This window comes from Heloderma suspectum, chromosome 3 (assembly GCF_057233095.1).
Source record: "Heloderma suspectum isolate Gila_16-S chromosome 3, 16-S_ref, whole genome shotgun sequence".
Classification (NCBI taxonomy): domain Eukaryota; kingdom Metazoa; phylum Chordata; class Lepidosauria; order Squamata; family Helodermatidae; genus Heloderma; species Heloderma suspectum.
In genome coordinates this window covers 226,875,017-226,894,336 of record NC_139460.1, presented here as the reverse complement: position 1 = coordinate 226,894,336, position 19,320 = coordinate 226,875,017, and the positions used below count along the sequence as shown (strand labels likewise).

The 19,320-nt window shown below is 42.6% G+C and overlaps 1 protein-coding gene across 1 annotated transcript in view; it reads left to right on the top strand.

The window, feature by feature from the left end:
- The window catches only part of LOC146350852 (uncharacterized), a 54,422-nt gene that overhangs the window by 10,219 nt on the left and 24,883 nt on the right, over positions 1 to 19,320 (top strand). Inside the window, exons 3-4 of the mRNA XM_084845903.1 lie at positions 7,699 to 7,774; positions 17,858 to 17,989. Coding sequence (XP_084702029.1) covers positions 7,699 to 7,774; positions 17,858 to 17,989 — 208 coding nt within the window. The remainder of the gene's footprint in view (positions 1 to 7,698; positions 7,775 to 17,857; positions 17,990 to 19,320) is intronic.

Here is a 19,320-nt window from a genome sequence, read left to right as displayed (position 1 = left end):
ATGGGCATTAATTACTTGCAATGGTTCTTGCGAAATGGTGGGTGGGAAAAACCTGGTGCCTAGGATCCCAGCTTGGTCCATGAGATCTGAACCCAATTAACTGTCTGCTCTTTGACCTACTTATGTGGCAATAGAAAGGAGAGCAGTAGAGTTCAGTTTGTATGGGTTTTCTCCAGGCATGCCAGTGTCTGGGCACCATCCATTTGTGTTGCTTGTTATCTTAACAGTGTATTTCCAATACCATCTCTGTAGCCCAGGGCATTTTGTTGATGCTCCTCTTTTTCCCCTAGCCTTACTGAACATTCATTCTCTGTTTTAGCAACATTGAGAGGCATAAGAAACTGTGGACATAATACAGACTTATGGCTGAGAAGTAACTAAATTTTTATGTAGACATTCATTGAGAACATGCACCACTGTTGTAAACAGATAACTGAGCTCACAAACAAAAGCAGAGCATACAGAAAAAGACTGCTTTTAAAAAGTCGAGCTTAATTCAGTTTCTAGACCAGGGTTGGGAAACCTGTGATCCTCCAGATACTGTTGTGCTCTCATAATCATGACCACTGATGGAGGCTGATGAGAGTTGGAGTCCAACAACATCTGGAGGGCTACAGGTTTTCCACCTCTGCTTTAGATAAAGCAGTGCATGCATAAGTAACACATCCAATGCATTGCAGACCCTATTACCACTCCAGGCTCTAACACCACTACTCTTGGCAAAGACACAATCTGATTTTCACCAAGGAAAACAAAGTACTGTATGAAAATAGGAGATGGTGTTCTTTTATGGTCCCATATTTTATCAATTGGCATGTCATACAGAACAAATCATTCAGTAAAGTTAAATAGACTTGAATATTTCATCTACATGTCATTTTTCTGTTCATCCTTTTCTTCATATATTGTAAATTGATTGTGTTGCCTATTTTATTAGTTGGCGAAGGGATAGGCAACTATACTCTAGTAATCAAATACCAGGTGGCCCAAAAGTAGGTATACAGTTGTTTAGAATGTTGATGGGAGGGGGAGAGAATGTGTGAGTAGAAGATGCGTGGGTGGAGTCAGAATGACAGTTGGGAAGAGTGAGTGACAGGGAGTGACAGTTAAATCAGTTAAGTGTAGAGGGTGAGGGGAGTGAGGTCCTTAAGTAGGTATACAGTTGTTTAGTTTTTTAGTGTTTTTTTTACTGATATAGTGAATGATGGCAGTGAACTTGAGTCAAGAACAAAGAAAGTGGATTCTAAAGCAGTACTGGAAGACTGAAAATGCCAAGTGGGTGCGCACAACGTGGCAAGAAGCATCAGACACTCCTCCACCATCACGTCTTGACAATTTATCGACTTAGAGATAAATTTGAAATAACAGGTGCAGTGGCTAATGCGCCGAAATCTGGACATCCTAGAACATCAGTGACAAAGGAAAATGAGATGAGAGTCGCTCTGACATTTGTGAACAGTCCAAAAAAGTCCACACAACGTGCATCTAAGCAGCTATCCATACCTAGAATGTCCTTGCAGCGCTTAATGTATAAACTGAAATTGAAGCCGTACCGTCCAAGACTGTCACATGGTCTTCTAGAGGATGACCCAGACCGTTGGTTGCAATTCTGTGAGATGATGCATAACCAAATCTCTAACAAACCAGACCTTCTTGATAAGATCATCTGGTCAGATGAAGCTTCTTTCAAGTTGTTAGGGCACGTGAACAGGCATAACTGTGTGTATTGGGCAGATGAAAATCCTCATTTGACTATCACATCTCAACTGAACCAGCCAGGCGTCACAGTGTGGAGTGCACTGTCCAGCGAAGGTGTTCTGGACAGGTTCAAGGAATGTTGCAACGTTGATGGAATACATTTCGAGCACTTAAGAGATTAAACAGTGTTAAACAAATGTAAATGTAATAAACAATGTAATAAAATGCAAATAAACTATACTGTATACCTACTTTTGGGCCACTCTGTATACTCTATCTTTCTAGAAATCATTTTGCAAACACAGTAATATGAAATATGAGTATGATAATATTGGAAAAATATGTTGGAAAATACAGATTTTTTAATTAGCCAAATCTATTTTCTTAAGACCATCAGGATACATTTGGCTTCATACAGGCTTCAGTGGACAAGACGAAATGGTACTGCAAGCATCAGCCTAGTAACTTTGGCTCTCTGAACCTTTATGTTGTTACAAGATTGTCACAACAATGTTAATGTATCTACTCTTGGATATTTTCTTGATATTTTCATTTATGTGGTTGTAGGATTGAGCAGAGTAGCTTGGTTATGGCCTGAAAATTTTTGGCAGAGAATGGTAGTGCAATGATTCTGCAATCCATTCCAGGCATACACAACGACTTCTATAGGTAGGCGTCTGTGTGCATGCCCAAAGGCCTCCGAAATGGCAAGGAATTGTTTTCACCTATCATTGTGCAGGCGGCTTCCAATTGTTCTCCCAAGTATATCTTCTAGTTATACGTGCTTGAGTATCTTGTATCAAATGCCAAAAGTCAAAACTCTTTTATCAGTGGGTTCTGTGGGTTTTTATTTTATTTTACTATCTTATCTATACACAAGGTAACTGATAGCCTTGGTTCAGTTATCCATGCTCTGGTACCGATCCCTTTGAATAACAGCAACATTTTGTATATAGGGGCTACCTTTGAAAATGGTCTAGAAAATTCAGTTAGTCCAAAATAGGGCTACAAGATTTTTAACTGGGACAGGATGATTCAGCCATATTACACCAGTGCTTTGTCATCTACACTGGCTTCTGTTCTGTTTCTGGGTCCAAGTGAAAATGCTGGTTTTGACTTCAAAGCCCTTAATGGCTTTGGACCAGCATGTTGGAAGAATTGCCTCCTCCCACAGGTACCTACCTAGACATTAAGACGAGGGCTAGCTTTGGTGTGGCCGTCAGTATGCCCCGGGCCTCCCTATCCATTGTGGCGGGCCCCCTCCGTTCTCCCTTACCTTGCTGTATCAGGTGGAAGCAGTAGCAGCAGTAAGAAAATCTAGCTTCTGAGCTTTGCTGGTGGCAACCACCATTTTAATTCCCCCACAATGCCTCTGGGACCCTGATATAGCATCACTCTAGAGTGATGCAGCATTGGGACCCCAGAGGCATTGTGGGGAAATTAAAATGGTAGGCACTAGCTACAGCCATCCAGGCTCCAGTGCTGAGCAAAGTAACACTGAGAGACCTTCCAGGCCATGGATGCTGTGCCCACAATTTGGGGCTGGTGGCAGGGTCAATGGTGGGCCCTCCTAAGGGCTTAGGCCCTCAGCAACCACTTGATGGTGCCAACCCCCTAATGCTGGTGCTGCTTGAGATCCTCTCTGCATGCACTTCTCTGCATGCTCATACCAAGTAAGGGCCTGTTTGGTGTTGGCACCCCAGCTCTGGAATGTTCTCTCCAGGGAGACTTGCCTAGTGCCTACTTTGTAGTCTTTATGGTTCCAGGCCTTTAAGAAATACATAAAACTTCAAAATCTTGAAACTTTTTCAGTTAAAAATTGGATATTTTTTTGGTATTGCTTGGTATTGCTATTGATGGATTTTATCCTCTGCTGCTGGAGTTTCTGTGCTGCTTATATTTTATTTATATATATAGTTTTTATGGTTAATAATTGTATTACAATGTTTTGATTTGTGCAGGCTGCCCAGAGTACTGTGTTTCTGTACAGCATCCAAACATTGTTAATAAATAATACAAGTAGGAGCACCCTAATATAATTGGAGCAGCACTGGAGACATTATGGCATGGCTGCTTTCCTGTTCCATCCCAGTAAAGTTTATAAGAAGTGACAGTAGATGGCATTGGTGCCATGGAGCAGTATCCAATGCTGCCCACATGCCAGCAGGACTCACTGCTAGCACAGTGGGGAGCTAGTAGTTCTTAAAGCAAGCAGAAATGCTCATTTCTGGAATGGGACAGTTCAGCAGAGCTTAGAAAAGGGAGTTCCGCTTGACCTGTCTTGATCTGGAAATGAGCATTTGCTCGTTTCTGGGGTTGCTTTAAGCAGCACTAACTCCCTGTTGCACTAGCGGTTGTTCCCAGTGGCCTAACAGAATGAGTGGAAACACAGCAGCAGTACTGGATTCTGCCCATGGTTCTTTCCCATACCAGTAACGGTGGCATGGGATGTAACCACGTTTTTAGCCCTTCCCTACAATTGCTTCTTCAAAAACTACCAGAAGTTGCATGTCTGCAACCACATTATAGTGTCCCCTATTTTTTTCCTCCACCAAGGATGGATTTTAAGGGTAGGATCCCACTGCCTGCACACTAGCACAACAGACCGTTAGTGCAACGGGAACTAGAGGTTCATGAAGCAACCAGAAACCAGGGCAGGTCAGCAGAACTCACAGAAGAGAGCACCGCTAACTTGTCCCATTCTGGAAATGAGCATTTTTGCTCATTTCCAGGGTTGTTTCAGATATCACTAGTTCCCGTTGCGCTACTGGACTACTCTGCTAGTGCAACAGTAGTGGAGGTGCTGCAGCAGCAGCGGATACTTCACTAGGTTTTAGAATACCAACTTTGTTTCTAGTGCTATATGATTAACTATATGGTGCTTCATAAAAACATTCACATTTTAACTTTCATCCAGGAGTGTGCCCCTGTTGATTTTCCTGCGTATCTCAGTGGCTTTCAATACCATTGATCACAGTATCATTCTGAATCACCTGTTTGGTTTCAGAGTTGACTTGTAAAACACTTATACATAGAAATGGCCTGTAGAATAAGAAAAATAAGTTATTTGGCTATAAACAAGTTGTTGATACTGATCTCACTCAAAAGTAGAATTTTTTATTTATTTAATACCAAACAGACCATCTCCATGCTATATAAACTCCATGTTTTAACGCAGTTAACCAGAGACTGACCTGCTTAGTTTCTGTGTTTTCTGAAAGCTGACAATTTGTAGATGTGTGATACAATTACATTACAGTCTGCAATAGAACCCACATTCAGTAAACACCCCTGCCCCAGCCCAAATTCTCTGAGAGAGAATTTCTCTCTCACCGAGGGTGCATTTGATAGGATTGTGCTGTAATCCTGTGATTGAGCTTCACTAAGTATGTGAAATTGCTGGGTATAATTTAAGGAGGAATTGGAGGCAACATGTCCATTATTTTGGAATGGGATTATTTTTGGCTACCCTGTGTATGGTTCTCAACCTCCAGTTTCCAACCTCCAGAAAGCCAGTGTGGTATAGTCCTGGGTCTCAGAAGATCCAGATTCTAGTCCCCACTTGGCCATGAAGCTCACTGGGTGACTTTGGGCCAGTCACTGACTCTCAGCCCAACCTAGCTCACAGGGCTGTTGTGAGATGCTTTTGTTGCTCACCTAGCTCACAGGACTGTTGTGAGATTAAAATGGAGAGAAAAATGGGGATCATATAAGCCACCTTCAGTTCCTTGGAGGAAAAAAGTAAAGATATAAATGTAATAATAAATAGTTCCAGTGTTGGTATATTTCTAGTGTTATGTTCCATATGTTCTACTGGCAGATGTAAAAATAATATAAGTGGTGTAAACTGGACACTGCTTTTGTTTCCTGAGATTAGCTTAAGACAGCAGAGTCAATCAACTTTTCACTATCTGAAACCTTAACAAGGAAGAATTGCTTGAGAGCTGAAGTTTAGCATGTGCAATGGCACTAAATCAGAGAGAGCTTTCTGGTTTTGAATGGAAAAACCTGAGGGCAGATGGATGGGTTGATTTTGGTAAAGTAAACATTTCCCATGTATTGATTGATTATACAATTGGTAGTGAATAGGAAAAGAATGGACATGACATTATTTTTGGTCATACGTATATGCAGTAATTGTCTGAACATTCAGAAATGTCTATGAAATGTTATACTTCTCCAGTTTTTTAATTTAACCACCACCGATTCTGGCTCAGACATGCCATAACTGGGTGCAGCTTTTAACCACCCTCAGCAGCATTGGTGGTGATGGCCTTGTCACTGAGCTATGTGGATTTCCAGCACCCAGGTATATCTTTGGCTTTCTTGGGCTTTGCTTGGCTGTGGTGGAGTGAGAGTTTCAAGAGAGGTAGCCCTGTTAGTTTATTGCTGTAGAAACAACAGTCTTGTAGTGCGTTCAAGACTTACAAATTTATTATGGCATAAACTTCCATGGGCTAGAATCTACTTCATCAGATGTATAGTAATCTTGTAGATTTCATCATCATCTAAAAAGATCCATAGTGTATCCTATTACATTGTGTGTAGGGACAATATTATACCTTTAGCAGTGCTAGCTAAAACGACAAAACAGTTAGTTTCTTGCTGTTTTATTATTAATTAATTAATACGTATCACACCCATCAATCACATTATCAGGGCTGCTTACAATAAAACAACAAAAAATAAGCTAAAAACAGCAATTCTATAAAAGCCGCATCAAAATAGTATTAGAGCCAGAATAAATCAGAACACAAGTGAGTGTAACATAGCCATAGAAGTCAGAGCAATTTTTAAAATAAGGAACATCTACATCCTCTTGTCCCCAGTGTTCACAAACACATGTGCACGCTTGGTGTCAGTATTCCGAAATTAGAACACTTTTATTTTCATTACCTAGGTCTTCATAAAAGACTAAAGAAATATAAAATCCCATAATAAATACAGTTACCACATTCTGTTAGTTACAAGTCATGCAACAAATTTAGAGCACAATCTAATCAAAGTTGACCACATGTAAGACCTCTTGATTTTAATAGGACAGTTATGCACTTGTTAACTTTCCCTTTGAAATCAATGGGACTAACACATGGTTAACTTTGGCTGGATCATTCTCTGAGATGTCAGTAAGTGTTACGTGTTTACTTACTTGGAATGCCATAGTAAACATTACAGAAAAAGAGAAAACTTGCAATTTTTCAAAGCAAGAACTGATTCTGGTGCCTTTCTGCTTGCAAAATGACTCTGCTGAGATTTCTACCATGTCTCCTGCTTGCACTGTCATTTTTTTGCACAGGATCTAAAAGGAATCCTTCTCATTAGACCATCTCTGGACAAAGTATTTATTTTAGTATGTAAAGCTTTCCCCTTCCACAGATGGCAGGCAGCTATGGAAATAATCTGTTCCAATGTAACCCTTCCATACACCTGTATTTATTGGCATGACTTTCCAAAGTCATATGTGCTGCATGGACCAAATGTATGCAGTTTTATACTACTCTCATGCTTCTCTGAAGCTTTAAAAAACTATATTGATGTGCTAAGATCTTTTGGTATTTTATTGATAATCATTTGGATGGAAAACTCCTGCTTCAACTCCTGCAGCCTGATGTAGTAAGGATGATTTACCTGGGGGAACAGACTGTTATGTGTGCATCATTTGCTAGACTGGAAATGAAGAACACAAAAGGGCCTGCATGTGTGGCTTCTGAGGCACAGTGGCATTGGACTGAGAGCTACATGTGCAGTATCAAGCAGATGGAAAAACGCATCAGTTTTGGAAGAGCCACTAATGGATTCTATCACCAGGAGGCCCTTAATATTCAGACCCCAGGCCACGGCGCCCCCCCCCCCCCGCCCCGGTGATGGTACAGTAATCTAAAGGCAGACTTCTGCTGTATATACATATCTCTGGATCCAGGCCCTGTAAAACACTAGTCATGAAATTTATTTTTCTAACAGGCATAATTAAATGCAAACCTATTTTGCTTTTGTTAACAGATGGCGGAATGTATCACCAGTTGGACAACCTATAGCAGGAACTCGATTCATTGCTTTCAAAGTACCCTTGAAAGGGGTATGTATAAAATGTTATTTCCATACATTTATGTTCATCAAAAAGCATAAAAGATACTGGGCAGCATCCAGTGTTGCCCGCATACCAGTAGAACCTATCGCTAGTGCAATGAGAAGCTAGCATTTGCTAAAGCAATTGGAAACAAGCTGAAACACTAATGTCTGGAACAGAACAGAAACATTTCAACTTGTATGGTTTCAAAGGGTTGCGTTAGCGTTGGGTCCCACTGGTGCAACACAAACAGTAGAGACACAGTGACAGCATTGGATCCTGCCCACATTGTGGTACATTTTATATAATTAAAGTTTGACTATTACCTTGTCCTTTATTGGATAGCACCATTTAATACAGTATCAAACATGGCTGCCTAGCTGATGTGCCACTCCATATCAGCATGTAACATCTCTGTTGAAGGCTCTGTGCTGGCTGGCCATCATAGAATAGTAGGGTTGGAAGGGGCCTACAACACCATCAAGTCCAACTGCCTGCTCAGTGCAGGAATCCAAGTCAGAGCATCCCTGACAGATGGCTGTCCCGCCTCATCTTGAATGCCTCAAGTGTGGGAGAGCCCACTACCTCCCTAGGTCATTGGCTCCATTGTCGCATTGCTCTAACAGTCAGGAAGTTTTTCCTGATATTCAGCCAGAATCTGGCTTCCTGTAACTTGAGCCCATTATTCTGTGTCCTGCATTCTGGGATGATCAAGAAGAGATCCTGGTCTTCCTCTCTGTGACAACCTTTCGCGTACTTGAAGAGCGCTATCATATCTCCCCTCAGTCTTCTCAAGGCTAAACACGCCCAGTTCTTTCAGTCTCCCCTCACAGGGCTTTGTTTCCAGTCCCCTGATCATCTTTGTTGCCCTCCTCTGAACCCTCTCCAGCTTGTCTGCATCCTTCTTAAAGTGCAGTACCCAGAACTGGACACAGCACTCCAGATGAGGCCTAACCAGTGCTGAGTAGAGGGGAACTAGTACTTCCCAGGATTTGGAAGCTATGCTTCTATTAATGCAGCCCAAAATAGCATTGGCCTTTTTTGTAGCCACATCACAGTGGTGGCTCATATTCAGCTTGTGATCGACAACAATTCCAAGATCCTTCTCACTTGTAGTGTTGTTGAGCCACGTATCCCCCATCTTGTAACCGTGCATTTGGTTTATTTTTCCTAGGTGCAGAACTTGGCATTTATCCCTATTAAATGTCATTCTGTTGTTTTCTGCCCAGTGCTCCAGTCTATCACTTTGAATTATGTTACTGTCTTCCAAAGTATTAGCTATCCCACCCAATTTTGTGTCGTCTGCAAATTTGATCAGCATTCCGTGCACTTCCTCCTCCAAGTCATTAATAAAAATGTTGAAAAGCACTGAGCCCAGGACTGAGCCCTGTGGTACCCCACTCGTTACCTCTCCCCAGTTTGAGAAGATTCCATTGATGAGCACTCTTTGAGCCCGATTTTATAGCCAACTGTGGATCCATCTGAGAGTTGTTTGATCTAGTCCACTTTGAGCTAGTTTGCTCATCAGGATATCATGGGGCACTGTCAAAAGCTTTGCTGAAGTAGAAGTATATTATGTCCACAGCATTCCCACAGTCCACAAGGGAGGTTACTTGATCAAAAAATGAGATCAGATTAGTCTGGCAGGACTTGTTCTTGACAAATCCATGTTGGCTTCGAGTAATAACTGCATTGTTTTCAAGGTGCTTACAGATGGATTGCTTTATCATCTGCTCCAGAATTTTCCCAGGGATTGATGTCAGACTGACTGGTCTGTAGTTCCCAGGTTCCTCCTTTTTACCCTTTTTGAAGATAGGGACAACGTTAGCCCTCCAGTCATCTGGCACTTCACCCGTCCTCCATGATTTCTCAAAGAGAATAGACAGTGGCTCTGCGAGTTCTTCTGCCACTTCCTTTATTACTCTAGGGTAATTTGGCCCTGGAGATTTGAACTCATTCAAAGTAATTAGATGTTCCTTGATCATATGCCTGTCGATCTCAAGCTGCAATCCTGCCCCTTCAGCCTGTACTTCGCCTTTGCCAGGGGGGGTCATAGACCCTCTTTTGGGAGAAGACTGAGACAAAGTAGGAATTGAGCACTTCTGCATTTTCTTTGTCATCTGTTATCATTTTGCCATCCTTATTTAATAGCTGAACCACCATTTCTTTCCTCTGCCTTTTACTATGCACGTAGCTGAAAAAAAGCTTTTTTGTTGCTTTTAGCATCCCTCGCTAACCTCAGCTCATTCTCAGCTTTAGCCTTCTTGACGCCATCCCTGCAATACTGTGCTACCTGCCTGTACTCTTCCTTTGTTACTTGGCCTTCTCTCCACTTCCTAAATGTGTACTTTTTTGTTTTCAGGTCATCTCTAAGCTTTTTGTGAAGCCACATTGGCTTCTTCTGTTGTCTTCCACCATTTTTTCTTGTTGGAATTGTTTGTAATTGTGCTTTGAGAATTTCCTTTTTTAAAAGCTCCCACCCATCTTGGACTCCTTTTCCCGTTAGAGTTGCTTGCTATGGGACCTTACTGATCACTGTTCTGAGTTTATTAAAATCAGCTTTCCTAAAATCCAGGGTACGCATTTGGCTACACTCAGCTTTTGCTTCCTTTACAACCAAGAACTCAAGTATAATATGGTTGCTTTCCCCCAGAGTTCCTGTAAGTGCTACTTTATGCACTAAGTCATCTCTGTTGGTTAGGATCAAGTCAAGGATAGCCAATCCTCTAGTTCCTTCCTCTGTTTTCTGTAGGAGGAAGTTATCCGCCACACAAGTCAGGAATTTCCTGGAGGGGCCATGTTTTGCAGAAATCAGGCCAGGTTTAAGGTTCTTGTACTAGTCTATAAAGCCCTAAATAATCTGGGCCCAGGATACCTGATAACATGCCTTCTCCCTTATCATCCTGCCTGATCACTGAAGTCTTCTAAAGAGGCACTCCTGGTAGTCCTACATGGGTTGGAGATCTGTTTGGAAACCAATAGGAGATGGGCACCCTATGGAATACCCTTCCAACAGTTCAGGCATGCACTTATACTACTTTGATTTTGGTGGTGGTGTTTTTTCTTTCAGGCAAGCTATTTACTGATGAGTAAATTCCAGCCACTGTTTTATTTATCTATTTGCTTTTTGTATTTTGTATTTTGTATTATAATTTATTGTACACCACTGCAATATCTCTTGATATGGATTGGTTTATACATTTTATAACAAATAAATAAGACCAACAGAATAGTTACTACAAGAAAGGGGAAAGCCCTCCTTTCATCTCCATACCACAATCTGTCTGTGATCAAGACTGTCATCACTGCAGGGCAGGGTATTCCAGGGTCTCAAGAATCAGATCTGTCCTTCAGCTGCTTCTGTAAATGTAATTGAGAGGAACAGATTGAAGGCAATTTCTGTGTAAAGGACAAACAATTGGACCTACATACCCTACATCAGAGGTAGGTGACCCGGTGCCTTCTAAATACTTTGGATTACAACTCCCATCATCCCTGACCATCATGCTGGCTGGAGTTGATGGGAATTATGGTCCAAACTGTCTGGTGGGCACCAGGTTGTCTACCCTTGTCCTGCATGTACATTGCCATCGTTTCCAGTGGGTCACATGACAGTTTTCAAGAAATCTGTGTTTATGCAGATTACAAAGTCTGTTTGGCTAACTTGCCCTTTAATGTTGAGAGAAAGGAAGGGGATAATGTGCAAGTTAAATTTTAGAATAGAATAGGTGAAGAGTGGATATGTTTCTTCCAATTTAAGAAGTGCTGTTCACTCACAAACCCAAGAATGGGAGGATCTGTTTGCTGTTTATTATCTGATAAATGATGAAGTTGCACAAGAAGATGCAAAGAGGTGTGCTGTGAAGGATACTTCAAAAGGTGAAAATACATAGATAAAACATATTTACTTCACAGTGATCTACTCTGCCTAGACTATGTTTATCTACTTCTCTTCACAGAAATAGGCTGGAGCCCCAGTGATTTCACCTAGTCAGGCTTATAACAAACATCTGGCATTTGGCAAAGTGCCTGCTTTGTTAGGCTACATTCATGTGTTCAGTTTGGGGTAGTGAAATTTGGGATTTAAACTAGCATTATCCCTATACCAGCCTGGACTGAAAAACAAACAAACAACCAGGCTGGTCCAGGGAAAAAAAACCAAGTACTGAATAGGTTCTTCTTCTGGTCTCTGTGCATCACTGAGGAAAACATTTTTGGCAGGAACCTTCCCCCACGGTCCACTGTGCATGCCTCTGTTGGTTCCCGCCCATCTCCTCAGTTCTCGTTCGACCACCTTTCTGAAAGGACGCCTCGTTGGGAGTTCATCTTAGTAAAAATCTCTCTGTTACTGCTGAGGTAGTTTAGGTAGTTTCTTTTCTTCTACTACTTTCTCTTTTCTCCCCTCCCGCCCCCCAAAGTAGTTAGTGTTGTTTGTGGACTTATTTCTTTTTCGTGATCTTGGAACTCCGAGAGACACACATATGACTGTTAAGGCCCCCTTTCGTAAATGCATTCAGTGCGGCAGCAAACTACCCCCCACTGATGGGCATTCTTTGTGTTTCCTTTGCCTGGGGGAAGCTCATGTGGTGGATACCTGCCATCATTGTATGAATTTCATAAAGCAAACTAAGCACCATTGCTTGGACCATTTAAAGGCTTTGTTGTGGAAAAAGGCACTGGAAACTGTGGACTCTACTTCAAAGACTGACAAATTGCAGCCTGCAGCTATGTCAGGGAAGTCTCAGATGTCCTCATCTCCGCTCTCTAAGTCCCCAGCTCTAAGCACGGGCTGGATGGAGCCTCCTATACCTGGCCGCTCTTTTGCTGTTTCTACGGCAAAGAAGATTGCAAAAAAGGCTAGGACGCCTAAGGCTTCCTCTGAGGTTAAGAAGAAGAAGAAACCTAAAGCATGTGAAACACAAGTCTCAGAAGAGATTATGGCTCAATCTGCTCAAATTGCACCACCCCACCACTGCTGGACTCTCAAATTGCGAAAGCTCCATCGATATTGATGCTGAGGCCTCTACTGGTATCACTACAGGAATGATTGCCGACAGCATCGACCTCCGAAGGTGAAATAAGGGAGTTATCGCCCATGAAGGCACCTCAGGGTACTCCTCAACGTATGCAGCCACCTTCGTTATTGGTACTGAGGGAGCACCTTACACAGGAATTGTCTCCAGAGTCATTTAGATCTAAAATGTTTGATTTTCCGTATAGTGACCATTATGAACGGGACAGACACTATAGGTCGTGTTCACCTGTAAGAGAATATAGTAGACTATATGACTGGCTACATCCACCTCGGGTGCGTTATGCTTGCGATGATTGATAAGATCCTAGAGATTTTTTTTCCGGAACAGACTTGCTCTCTTGGGGCTACCTCCCTGCATTATGCTCAGGTGTCAGAAGCATTACTATCAAGGCCACCACAGGAGGATTCATTTCTTCCTCTTCCAGTACCTCCTCGATCTTCTTCCATGAGAACTCGCTGTCCCACAGGAAACAAAGAATCATCACTCCCTGCGAGACGTACGTCTCCAGGTCCCCTCCAAAAGGAAAAGTCTAGTATGGTGACGCATGAGAATGAGACATCTCCGCAATCTGTAGAGGACTATCAGTCTGATTCTAATTCAGTTTCAACAGCTCCTCCCTCGATATCTTCACCAGATGATGTAGTAAGTGCACAGGAAGGTGCATCTCCTTCAGAAGTTCTTTTTAATTTTTCGGATCAAATTCTCTGGATGGTGCAATCATTGGGGATCGAGACCCAACAGTCTACAGAGAAATTACAAGACCCAGTTTTTGACGTTGTTTATACCAAGTAGTCAGCACCAGTTTCTATCCTGTTTTTGCCTAATGTATTGCAGATGGTCAAGGATTCCTGGAAGGTTCCTTCTTCAATGGCTCCCACGTTGAAGAGGCTGGAATCTCTGTATAAGCTACAAGAGAAGGATGCAGGTTTTTTGTTTACGCATCCTCGCCCTAATTCAATTATTGCCAAGACTTCTCAAAGTAAGTTTCAGAAAATTCGCGCTTCTCCACCTGATAAAGAGGGAGGCATTTGGACATGTTGGGCAGGTGAATCTACTCTTCTGCAGTTTGGGGGCTTAAGGTGGCCAGTTAACAAGTCATGATGTCCTGATATCAGCTTCTTTATGGGAAAAGATTGGGTCCCTCTGCGATTACCTTCCGGAAGATCAGTGAGAGCTAGCAAGAATTTTTCAAGCAGAACTACTAAAGTTTGTCATGTCAACAAATTAGCACTACACAACTTCAAGTGGATTGCGTTGCAAAAGCTATAGTTGGGGCCGTAGCCCTTAGAAGACATGTCTGGCTTCATTTAGTTGGCGAGATTAACTCCAGAGGCATGATCCCATATAGAGGACCTTCCATTTGATGGAGAAGTCCTCTTTAACGCTAAAACCGATGAAGCTATGGATGCCATACAGAAAGCAAAGAATAAAGCAAAGAAGATGGGGATGTCACAACCGACTCAATACACTCCATATTGACATAGGAGATGGTATCAACAGCAACCTTTTTACAAACAGCATCAATATCAGAACCAATATCCTTGTTTTCAGTCTCAGATGTAGAGGCTCCAACAGCAAACAAGTTGCTTTCACCCTTCTCACCCTAAGGGGGACACTTCTAAATGGAGGCTTTGACTTGGACTTAAATCTAATTCATCTCTTCACCATGTGTCCAATGTTTGGTTCAGTCCGCTCCCGCTACCTACCTGTTTGGTTGATGATAACCTCCGATGCATGGGTCCTCGACATTGTCCAGTTCAGATACCACATAGAGTTCGAAGTCCTCCCTCCTCTCGGTATTGTGAAGGTTACTGCTCCATCGCAGGTTCTAAGAGACGAGACAGCAACCCTTCGTGGGAAGGGTGCTATTCGAAGAGAGATGGAGGACTTCAACCTCTTTTGGATCTTGGAAATCTCAGTCTCTTCATCCACACCACAAAATTTCGAATGACCACATTAGCCACAATAATGCCTCTTCTGATTCAAGGCATCTGGTTCGTGGTGGTGGATCTCCTAGATGCATATTTTCATATTACTATACGGGAAGATTAAAAAAAAAATCTCCATTTCATTAACGGGAGTGGGGGCCACCACAGAGAAGGCCCTGTCCTCGTCCTCACCAGCCTAGCTGTCCTGGCTGATGGGACAGAGAGAAGGCCATCCGAGGCTGATCTTGTTGAGCGGCCTGTCTGGTGTCGCTGGAGGCACTCCTTAAGATCCACACTCTGCTCCCTTAGACATTACACTTACCTTCCTGCATATGCTGTTGGAGAGAGAACTTAAACTACCATCAATCAGGGTGTACCTGACAGCTGTTACAGCTTTTCATCTACCCATTGAGGGTTTTTCAACATTTACACACCCTGTTGTTCATATGTTTTTGCAGGGACTCAGGAATCTGTTGCCTCCAGTTAAAAGTTTTGTACCACAGTGGAGTTTATCAGTTGTATTAAAATGTTAACCTCCAAACCATTTGAACCTTTAGCCACTGTGGATTTGAGACTGCTTTCTTGGAAACTGGCATTTTTAATTGCCATTACCATGGCACGGTGATCTAGTGAACTTTGTGCTTTAAGGATAGATCCTCCATACCTTATTTTTCATAAGGATAAGGCTGTACTTCACCCAGTTCCAGTCTTTCTGCCTAAGGTGGTATCCAGTTTTCATATAAACTAGGACACTGTTTTGCCAACCTTTTTTCCTTTGCCAACATCTCAGTTGGAATCCATGATTCATACTTTAGACATGTGTAGAGCACTCACGTTCTATAAAACAAGAACCAAGACATTTCAGAAATCAGAAAGACTCTTCGTATGTTATGAGTGACCAAAGAAAGGTCTTCAGGTGTCTTTGCAGCGTTTTGTGGCTTGGATCGCACAGGCCATCAGTCTAGTGTATGAGTTGGCTGGATTATGCATAGATAGCTCTGTTAGAGCACATTCGACCAGAGGTGTTTCGACATCAGTGTTGAACAAGGACAGAAACGGCCTTGGTCGCCTTGGTATATGATATGAGGAGGGCTCTAGATAGGGGTGAATGCTCCTTCCTTGTTCTCCTCGACCTCTCAGCAGCTTTTGATACCGTTGACCACGGTATCCTCCTGGACCACCTGGAGGGGTTGGGCATTGGAGACACCGTATTGCGGTGGTTCCGGTCCTTCCTCTCCAGCAGGTACCAGAGGGTAGCACTGGGAGAGGAGGTTTCGGACCCGTGGCCACTCACTTGTGGGGTGCCACAGGGTTCCATCCTCTCCCCGATGCTATTTAACATCTATGTGAAGCCGCTGGGGGCTATCATCAGGAGGTTTGGGGTGCAGTGTCATCAATATGCGGATGACACGCAGCTCTACCTCTCATTCAAATCTTCACCAAGGTTGGCCGTAGAATCCCTGTCCAAATGTCTGGAAACGGTGAGTGGCTGGATGGGGAGGAATAAGCTGAAGCTGAACCCTGACAAGACCGAGGTACTTTTGGTGGGAGACAAGAGGAGGCTGGGGGATGTTGACCTGGTGTTGAATGGGGTATGGCTACCCTTGAAAGACCAGGTCCGCAGCCTGGGGGTCATTTTGGACTCCCAGCTGTCTATGGAGGCTCAGGTGCCAGCTGTGAGCTGGACAGCGCTGTATCAACTCCATCTGATACGGCGGCTGCGCCCCTTCCTTCCCGACTATCTGCTCCCATCGGTAGTACATGCCCTGGTCTCCTCTCATTTAGACTACTGTAATGTGCTCTACGTGGGGTTACCCTTGAAGACTGTTCGGAAGCTGCAGCTGGTACAGAATGTGGCGGCTCGCCTGATTAAAGGCAGCCGCCGGCGAGATCACATCACTCCAGTGCTGAAGGAGTTGCACTGGTTACCAGTTGTTTTCCGGGCCAAATTCAAGGTGTTGGTTTTGACCTTTAAAACCCTATATGGTTCCGGCCCAGCCTATCTTAAGGAGCGCCTCCAGCAGCACCAGATAGGCCTCTTAACAAGATCAGCCTCGGATGGCCTTCTCTCTGTCCCATCAGCCAGGACAGCTACAGTGGTGGGGACGAGGGAGAGGGCCTTTTCTGTGGTGGCCCCCACTCTGTGGAACTCCCTCCCTAGGGAACTCCGCCATGCCCCCTCTTTAATGAGCTTTCGTCGTGCATTAAAAACGTGGTTGTTCAGGCAGGCATTTGGGGTGGGTTAGGGTATTTTAGAAAATGTTTTTACTGTAGAATTTTATTGTTTTAAACTGTTTTATTGTATGCTGTACATCACCCAGAGTGGCTGGGTGACCAGCCAGTTGGGCGATTAATAAATTTAATAATAAATAATAAATAAATAAAATCAGTGGCATTTGGAAGGGGCGTATCGTTACCAGACATCTGCAGAGCTGCAACGTGGTCGAGACCATCGACATTCATCTGTCATTACCGGCTCAATGTGCGTGCAAGAGAGGATTGTAACTGTGGCCAAGCAGTTCTGTCTTCTGTCCTTCAATAGGACACCTACCCACCAACAGTAAGCCAACTTGTTAATCGCCCATATGTGTAATGCACAGAGACCACGAAGAAGAAATGCAGGTTGCTTACCTGTAACTGTAGTTCTTTGAGTGGTCATCTGTGCATTCACACAACCCACCCACCGACCCCACTTCAGTGTTGATGTAATTACTGTTGCTGATGCTGGAGTGAACAATTCTCCTTGATATGAGGTCAGTTAGTCGGTCTCAAGGAACTGAGGAGATGGGCGGGAACCCAATAGGACATGTGCAGTGGATGGTGAAGGAGGGTTCCTGCCAAAATGTTTCCCTCAGCCATAGAAGTTTCCCGAACAAGGATCTGTGCACAGACACAAAGCCCATATGTGTGAATGCACAGATGACCACTCAAAGAACTACAGTTAAAAGTAAGCAACCTGCATTTACTATCTGTACCTCCTATTTTTTTAAGTAAATAACTGATGCACTTAGAAACTGTCTGCTAGTTCTGAATGTGTTTCATTTTCTGATTTTCAGTTGTATGAGTCAGATTTTTTCATTTGCATAGGAATATTTTCCCATGTGTAATCTCTTTTCTCCCCATCCTAGGCCATCAACCAGCGACTGACACCAACTCAAAAGTTTACACCAAAAGATCTGATCGCTGCAGTAAAAGCTCTAAATATGGAACTTGGCTTAATTATTGATTTAACATATACAACAAGATATTATGATGTTAAGGTAATAGTAAATTGGTATTTGCAGAAAGAACTAAATTTTTGCTCTGTGCTTTTTAATGCCAAGCTAGAAACAGACAATCCTCCATTTGGAGGATTGTGAAACAGTGAAAGAGTTTGATTAGCTCTTCCATGATGCACGTTATTTATTTATAGGTGTCATCAGTGTGCATGGTGCTTTACAGAATATAACAGGAGAGTTCCCTGCCCCCTGCAGAGCAAGGGAATTAGAAGAAGAGGTAAAGAGGGGAAGAATTTGTGTAACAGGCAAATTAGAAACAAAATTCCTGAAGCCAGTTTTTTTTCCAGAAAAAAAGGAAATTTGGGGGGGAAATGAAATATATGCAATGCTTATTTCTGATCACACCTAAACTTAATTTACTGCTTTAACAACATATAATGTATCAATTATAACTTAGCATACAAAATTGTACTATTTGGCATATTTATGAAGTTCACCGAGCAAATCTATGCATGTTTCTCAGAAGTAAGACCCTCTCTGTTTAGTGGAGCTTACTTCCAGGTAATTGTGCTTAGGGTTGCAGCCTCCAAAGCCTAAAGCCTTAGTTTTGTACAAGCAAAATTGCCAATATACCAGAGAAAGCTACAGAAGTGGTGCACTGCATGCTTCCTAGGCATACATAACTTAGCTTTTGCTATCCAAGAAGGAGGAAAAAATAAATGTTGAAAACAGAAATCACAACATTTGTACAAAACAAAGGTCACCGGAAGAAGGCAAGCAGCCATTCACAAGCACCAAAGGCCATATATAGTTCTCTTATGAAGATGGTAGCACCTAGATGCAGAAATGTATCTTGGATTTGAGTGTTGCATATACACAAGAATGTACAATTCCACCGTGCAAAAGAATTATCATTCTCTAATGCTGTAGATAATTTTACATTAAAATCTTCATGCTATACAGTTTGAGTGTGTTAAACTTAAACCCTGCCTTGAAAAGCATTTCACTCATTCCAAAAGAGAAACTATTTCATGGGAGTTTTTTTCAGTGGTACATTAGGATCAATGGCTGGTTCTAGAGTGGCCAATTATACGTTGCCAAAAAAGAGAGCCTGCACCACCGAAAAAGGGGATAGCAATTTGCATAGCATTTGCATATGGTCAATTTAGGTATATATGTACATTTGGAAATAATTACTGGGATTTAAATTTCACAGAAAACAAACTAATTAATTTTCCATCCAAATCACCAGCCAAAAGTCTTAAATTAATTTGCACCACACTTACGTCACCCAAATCAGTTCTCTTACTCCATTAATTTGCCCCCAGCTGATCAAGATCCAGCTCCGAAATAAATTTCTCTTCAATAAATTA